Genomic DNA, 8,242 nt, shown 5'->3' with positions numbered 1-8,242 from the left:
ACGATGGTCTAACTCCCGCCTCTGCATCTGCAGCTGATTGGCCGATTTGTGGAACGGTGTTTCCTTGTAAATGAACCAGCAGTTTCCACCCCACAGGATGAGGTTGAGAAAACCAAAAATCTGCCACATAAAAACACATGATTGACATTCTCAGAGTCAAGTCAATTGTACATATTAATTCAAGTATCCCTATGATTTAAATTCAGTTTTATATATGTCTGAAAGTGCACAGCATCTATACACAATGATGAAAAAGTCATTGAATGAAAAATGGTCATGTCTCAACTTGCCCCAAGGGACCACAGCATAAGATCTATTAACAGGAAACATGTAAATATGCAAATGAAAAAGCTAGGCACGACATGATGATGATATGAATAGTTATGTTGGGGATTCACAGGGAGCTAAAAATGGATTTAACTTACCACTGATTTGAGTCGGCCCATGTGAGGCATAGCACCTGGGGTGCATTTGTTGGCACTATCCTTACAAACAGCAAGAAGAGACACAATGGTTGTAGGACTGGTGGCCCACTTCACATCAGTCAAGCCTTTAGCCCAAGCAGAGGATGACACCAACCACAGAAAGGCAAAGGTCGCAGTCACCAGCAGATCCTGGGTCCAACACAGAAAAAGTTTCCAGTACAAAAACCCATCACACTTCCAGTCCACACCAGTAGTTTGACAAAAGGAGTATTGTTGGACACGGACTAGCAAGTGCAGTTTGTTCTAGTTGCTCATAGTCACACCCCTTCTACTGTTTAATTTGCACAACTCTGTTAAATGAACTTCCTCTGACCTCCTGGTGGATTCCAACATGATGTGAACATGAAAACTTGGAACCCACATTTTTACCACAAAACACAAAAAATGCTCACAATTTAAGTTCAGTATTGAATTGCAATACAGCCAAGTGGGAACACTTTAATAACTGGAAATAATAATGGATTAGATATATATAGCGCTTTTGATTTGTATTGTTCTGTTCCTCAATTTCCTGAGGGCTCTGGCAAAAGGATCAAAAAGTTTTATCTAATGTAATGTAATGTAAGGTAATCTTTTCTATTTTGCATTCTCAAAGCACTTACATTGGATCCATTATTCATTCACTCCACATTCACACAATGGAAACATGGCTGACAATCTGCACCAAATGGCCCCTCTGACCACCACCAAACTTCATACGCATTCATACACCAGTGTGAGTAGCACTGGAGGCAAGGTGGGTGAAGTGTGTTGCCCAAGGACACAAACGCACATGACTGGGACTGAGCGGTATTGGACGACCTACTCTATCACCCCAAATATAGAGAAACATACCACGACTGGGCCACGGTTGGATCCTCTATACACGTGCTGGTAACCCAGGTAAATGACAAGAGTTGCTGTGCTGTAGAGGAAGGCAAACACTCCAATACAGACGTAAAACTCAGCCGAGGATGAATGGTTTCCAGTCAGGTAGAACTTAGAGGTGGTAGTCTTATTGATCACACAGTCAGGTACCTCATAGGGATGCGCCATCAACCTGTTTAACAAACACATTTTAATTAGGCTTTGATCATCCTACAAACAAACAATTAATGCACGTCTCTGTCCACACACACCTAAATGGGTACGCAAAGGCTGCTTGTATTTCTGTGGCGGCTGTGCCATGGCACTGGATGTTAACATGGGTGGAGCCGGAGTAACCTCCAGTTGTAGCGAAGGCAAATATGGCAAAAACCTGAAGCCACAGACACAAGATAAGACAGGGATGTGACACGTTGACATATACAGTTACATCTTCAGGACAGAGCACTGACAGAACACGTTTGCATACACTTCCCCTATTTTTCATTCAGCACAGGAAATGGTTTCTTCATCACAGGATGACATATGTGTGTGTAGAGTTAACAGTTTTTGGCATGTCCTTAAGAAATGCAGCAGAAAGTAGTAAATTCAAGAAAAATTATCCCATGCTTTGTTGCTTCTTAAAATAGAAGCAACACACAAAAAAAGGTCTATGCTTCATTTAACATGAGGACATATTAGCTGTCAGTTTGGTAGATTGCTAATATGCTAGCTAATCAATTACTATGCATGTCTGATACATACAGACAGATAAACACGCTTCTATTGTATGCATGCCATGTTTACAACGGTGTTACTGCTCAAAAGTTTAGTCCCACAGTTTACCCTTGGCATTCAGTATGTCACAAGACGAACAACATAATCAATTTGTAAGGTATTTTTGAGCTGAGGATGGACAACTTATGCGTAAAGCTAACCACTAACGACGTATGATTAAAAAAATAAAGAAGGAGACTGAGAAACTTACCATTCCAGCAAACGGATAAAGGCAAGGGGCTCTTTGAGAGGTCCCAGGTCAAGTGTGAACCCCGATGTGAGCACTTTCTGACAAGAGATGAACGAGTAAGTATGAGACAAACACTAGTGACCGTTACTCAGCTGACACACATAACGGATAGGTGTGTTTCTACACTGCGGAGGCGCATTATACGACATAAAATCCGTTTTGGCTGTAGTTTTAAAGCTGTTACCTGTGCTACGGACTCCATCCTCAATCCAGACAGCTAAGACCCGTTGGAATTGTCTGATTTGTCCAACTTCCTGGATGTTTTGCAGCTCTTTCGATGTTCCTCGGACTTGAAAACTTTTCTCCAACTTCAGCGGATCCCAGTGGGTGACACGTGATCACTGATGTTAGGGCGTCGCGAGGGGCGCTGGTGGGACAGAGAAAGTGAAAGTAAAATAAAAGCAGTTCTGCAGACCATACATGAACCCAGGAGTGTCCAACTCATTTTAGTTCAGGGGCCACATACCACATACAGCCTAATATGGTTTTAAGTGGGCCGGACCAGTAAAATAATATAAATAGTAGGATAAGAACTTTTGAGTGAAAAAAGTAAAATTCCATAATGAAAATGTTTACATCTATGAATTGTACTCGAACATAATATGAACAAATATGAACAACTGATAATTCTTTAGTGAAATCAGTGCAATGTTAACAATATTATGCCTTAGTTTATCATTTATACATGTGAATCTCAACTTAGAGATCACTGTGGATGTACAAATACACAAAACGTCAAATAACTGGCAGGATATTATTAAAATTCCACATACTTCTCTTAAGAGATTTCAGGTTATTCACATTTTTTAAAATAAAAGGCTAGTCTGTAAATGTGAACATTTTTGTGCAATTTTACTTTTTTTTTTTTTTTTTTTTTACACTAAAACAATGAGAAAAATATACAGTTTTCATTATTTTTAGGATATTATGATAGTATTTTACTGGTCTGATCCACTTTAGATTGAACTGACCTAAAATAATTGTTAATATCTTCAGACAGGGACAGAGAAAAGTGAAAGTAAAATAAAAGAAGTTCTGCAGACCATACATGAACCCAGGGTGTCCAACTCATTTTAGTTCAGGGGCCACATACAGCCTAATATGATTTTAAGTGGGCCGGACCAGTAAAATAATATAAATAGTAGGATAAGAACTTTTGAGTGGAAAAAGTAAAATTCCATAATGAAAATGTTTACATCTATGAATTGTACTCGAACATAACATGAACAAATATGAACAACCTGATAATTCTTTAGTGAAATCAGTGCAATGTTAACAATATTATGCCTTAGTTTATCATTTATACATGTGAATCTCAACTTAGAGATCACTGTGGATGTACAAATACACAAAATGTCAAATAACTGGCAGGATATTATTAAAATTCCACATACTTCTCTTAAGAGATTTCAGGTTATTCACTTTTTTTTTTTTTTTTTTAAAATAAAAGACTAGTCTGTAAATGTGAACATTTTTGTGCAATTTTACTTTTTTTCCACACTAAAACAATGAGAAAAATGTACAGTTTTCATTATTTTTAGGTTATTATGATTGTATTTTACTGGTCTGATCCCTTTAGATTGAATTGACCTAAAATAATTGTTAATATCTTCAGTGTCATTTTTGCTTTTCACAGATTAATCCTAGGGGCCAGACTGAACCCTTTTGCAGGCTGGATTTGGCCCCCAGGCCACATGTTTGATACCTGTGCATTAACCTGTGCACCACTCCTGTCATATAATATAGAGTACATTTATTTATTTATTTATTTATTTATTTAAATAAATTATGGTGTGAAGTACATGCATGAAGAACAAAGTGAGAGACGGTTAGCCTGAGTGAATACAGGGAATTAATAGTAAATAATCTATCTATCTATCTATCATATCTATCTATCTATCTATCTATCTATCTACTATCTATCTATCTATCTATCTATCTATCTATCTATCTATCTATCTATCTATCTATCTATCTATCTATCTATCTATCTATCTATCTATCTATCTATCTATCTATATCTATCTATCTATCTATCTATCTATGCTAGTTTACCCAGTTCTGTACTAGTTATTGTTATCATTATAATTATAATTATCACTATGGTTGTTATTGTTACAATTGATATTTTCCTCTGAGGGTCTTTGCCACCTGTTTTTTTCTTTTTTTCTCTCCCTCCTTTTCTCTTCCCCCTTTCTTCTCCTTCCCCCTTGTTTCTTTCTGTTGGGTTCCTCATCAAAATGTGGTTCAATAAAACCCAAAATAAAGACAGTGGAATATCAAGGGGCCTCATATACTTTATGAAGTTCCCCTTGGTAAAGCAAATTGGTTCCATTCAACAAGGCAGCCTGACCATCATCCTGCTGTTATGCTGGACAAAACAAGTTAAAAAAAAAAAAAAAAGAAAGAAAAAAGAAAGAAATACTAATATTATTTTTGAGCCCCACCACTTCAGTGCTGCAAACTATGCCAACCCTACAAATATAACACTGTCCAGGAATGGCTTAATATTCTGCTTGCGATAGATTTTACCATTTCATGCAAGATTCATGAGCCATTGTTTACATTTTGTTTTGTGAAAATGTGTCTGTCAATTTGTCTATCAAGTTGATATGTTGTATATAGATAGTTCTGTATTATGTTATTATCTCTCCTGTGTCATGTACTGTTCAAGTGTATTTTATCCCATAAATGGCCAAAGATCCACTATCAAACAAAATCATCTACTGCTGTAAAATGTTCAATACCTGTTGATCCACTAATCCTATCAATACATGTAAATAATTGGTAAATTGGTAAAATACAGTTTGTCATCTTTTCATGGTCATCAGATATGACCCATGTGGACATTCAGAGGCTCCATAGTGAATATGGAAACACCGCCATCTTCTACAACATTAATTCACCAGTAAAACCCATGGAGTTGGATTGACAGTGGATGGAGACACTGGGTTTATGTTCAGTTAATCATATATTTTACTGAAAAAGCCACTTTTCCTTGTGTTTTCTCTGTTTTTGATATAATAGCCCTCAACTTTACTCTGAGCTTTTTTTGAACATCTACATGACCAGTAAATACAGGAATGTATGATTGACACTGAAAAAAAGCAAAATACAGAGGATAATTTCTACTAAATGGTGATAAAGCCCTTAAAGGTTAAATAAAGAGAAAGAATTCATTTGGGAACTGCCATAAAGTAGTGCTGGGTCTTTATGGGTTAATGTGTCCTCTCCTGCCGAGGGACCACAGATGCAAATGAACAAATTTGCAAATTAATGCAAATGATGCAAATGAAGCTAACTCTGGCTCAACACGATGATGTGTGCATGGCAACCGTTAGATAAAATAAAACACTAAACTAAACTAATAATATTTTCAATGATGAATGTATTCGATTTTTTTTTTTTTACATTCATTTACAAATACAAAAAATATGGTTTTATTTTTTGGGTGATTGAAATACATTTCATTCCCTTTGCCTTTTTCTCTTCTCTCATATGCTTCTTTGTCATCATGTGTATTGCTGCTAGTGGTGCTGTCCATTAATCCTCCACTTTCACTCTTCTCCTTAGCAGAACTGTGTCACCTGGACATGGTGGACGCTGACTGGATTTTATCCTTTTTTTTGCCAAAAAATAAAACAAACCTAATGCAAAGAAGCAAATATGTTCATTAGTTCTTTTGTGAAACACACGTTCTTTTATGGTGATGGGTTGATAAGTTTCATAAAAAAAAAAAAAAAAAAAAAAGGACTAATCTTGTGCTACTTTGTAGAGTAGGCTGTTAGAATTGTCATCACTTTTCTCCCCCTCACAGTGTCCCTGAGTGAATATCCAATCCAATCAAACTTTATTTATAAAGCACTTTAAATATATATAAAGTTATGATATATAAGTATATGTATATATATATATGTATATTTAAAGAATATAGAATGATGAGGAATGTGTTACCAAGCAGGAGGCAAAGAGGAGGATCAAAGAGGAGATTTATGGTTTGCTGTGACGACTCCCTTTCAGTGAGCAGCTGAAAGTCGTAGTAGTAGTAGTAGTCGTAATAGTAGCAGTGGTCATAGTAATAGTAGTAGTAGTAGTAGTAGTAGTAGTAGTAGTAAAATGCATGAGGGACTAACTGATTCAACATCAAAGACCTAAATAGCAGACCAACCAACCAAAAGCCTATTTATCTAAAATATTGAATACTTTTTGAAACACTAATCTTAACAATGCTACTATAAATTATTCAGATTAAATGCAGTTTCTTAGCGTTTTGATGTTCATAGGCTCCGTAATGAACATGAAAACACCATAATCTTCTGCAACATTCATTCATCACTAAAACCCATGCAGTTTGATAAATGGCTGTGACTGCAAATTCTTGTTTTTACATTCAGTTAATGATATATTTTGCTGAAAAAGTCACTTTTCTTCAATTTTCTCTGTTTTGATAGAATACCCTTTGAATTTGCTTTAACCCTCAAAGACCTTAAAAGCCACCGTGGAATGTAGAAAGACTGTAATTTTCTGCAACACTGACTCACTAGTAGAACCCATGTAGTTTGACAAATGACAGTGGCTGTCAACACTTGATTGCAATGTGCAGTTAATTATGTACTTTGCTGAAAAAGTCACTTTCCCTCAGTTTTCTCTTAGCTTTAATGATCAGTGAATTAAATATTGGAAAAAATCAGATTTTCACCAAAAAATTAAAAATGCAAAATATTATAATGAATGATACATCGCTTAGGAAAGGTTGAATGAAGGGACAAAGTAATCTGTAGGATGCAATAACAATAAATGTGTCTTGAGGGTTAAGCTTTACTAACATTGAGTTGATGAGTAGGTTAAATATAGGAAAATATCTGATTTTCAGTGAAAAATATAAATAGCTGATTATATATTAATACAAATGTAGATAATATATTAACGTTTTGGTGAGGCATATCTAAAGAGGTTAGAGAAAAACTGGAATACAAGATTTGTTGAGGTTAGTTTCAGATGCTCTCTATCAAAAGGGACAGAGCTATTGTTCATAAGGAGGATCAGGTCCTTTGAGAGAACAGAAGAACAAGAGGCTGCAAATCAGGCTGGAATTCTACCCAGGCCACTGTGAGAAGGAAAACAGCTCTGTAAAAAAATAAGAGACCACTGTAAAATTATCACTTTATCTGATTTTATCATTTATAGGTATGTGTTTGAGTAAAATGAACATTTTTGTTTTATTCTCTAAACTACTGACATTTCTCCCAAATTCCAAATAAAATATTGTTATTTATAGCATGTATTTGCAGAACATGACACATGGTCAAAATAACAAAAGAGCAGGTGTTTTCAGACCTCAAATAATGCAAAGAAAACCAGTTCATATTCATTTCTAAACAACACAATACTAGTGTTGTAACTTGGGAAAAGTTTAGACATCAATATTTGGTGGAATAAACCTGATTTTCAGTGACAGCTTTCACGTGTCCTGTGTCTCCACTATTGCTGTTGGATGACTTTATGCAGCTCCTGCATAGAAATTCAAACACCTCAGCAATGTTTGACAGCTTGTGACCATCCATGTTCCTCCAGAAGTTTTCAAAGTGGGTTCAGGTCTGGAGATTGGGCTGGACATGACAGGGTCTTCATCTGGTGGTCTGACATCCACACCTTTATTGACCTAACAGAGGCCAGGAGCATTGTCCTGATAGAAAAACCAGTCCTCAGAGTTTGGAAACATTGTCAGAGCAGAAGTCCAGTAGTTTTCAATGGTTATTTCTTGATTCCAATTACTTTTGCAGTACTAATAGCACTGTTTTTGTCTATTGTAAGAAGATAGTGATGGCCCGAGTAGTGGTGTTTATACTTCTCCTTCTTAAATAAGACATGGATCAGGTGTTTATTC

The 8,242-nt window shown here is 36.0% G+C and overlaps 1 protein-coding gene and 1 pseudogene across 1 annotated transcript; one reads left to right on the top strand and one right to left on the bottom strand.

Moving 5' to 3' along the window:
- Positions 1–141, top strand: part of LOC115422473 (UPF0577 protein KIAA1324-like) — an 18,586-nt pseudogene extending 18,445 nt beyond the window's left edge.
- A 133-nt stretch (positions 142–274) lies between these two features.
- Positions 275–1,836, bottom strand: LOC115422472 (synaptoporin-like). Its single transcript, XM_030138825.1, has 4 exons — positions 1,604–1,836; positions 1,320–1,524; positions 426–614; positions 275–313 (listed from the first exon to the last, which is right to left on the bottom strand). Exons 1-4 carry the CDS (start codon positions 1,834–1,836, stop codon positions 275–277), a joined length of 666 nt encoding a protein of 221 aa, XP_029994685.1.
- Positions 1,837–8,242: the final 6,406 nt, after the last annotated feature.

This window comes from Sphaeramia orbicularis, chromosome 7 (genome assembly GCF_902148855.1).
Source record: "Sphaeramia orbicularis chromosome 7, fSphaOr1.1, whole genome shotgun sequence".
Lineage (NCBI taxonomy): Eukaryota > Metazoa > Chordata > Actinopteri > Kurtiformes > Apogonidae > Sphaeramia > Sphaeramia orbicularis.
The sequence above is the reverse complement of the archived record's forward strand: the minus strand, read 5'-3'. Positions and strand labels throughout refer to the sequence as shown.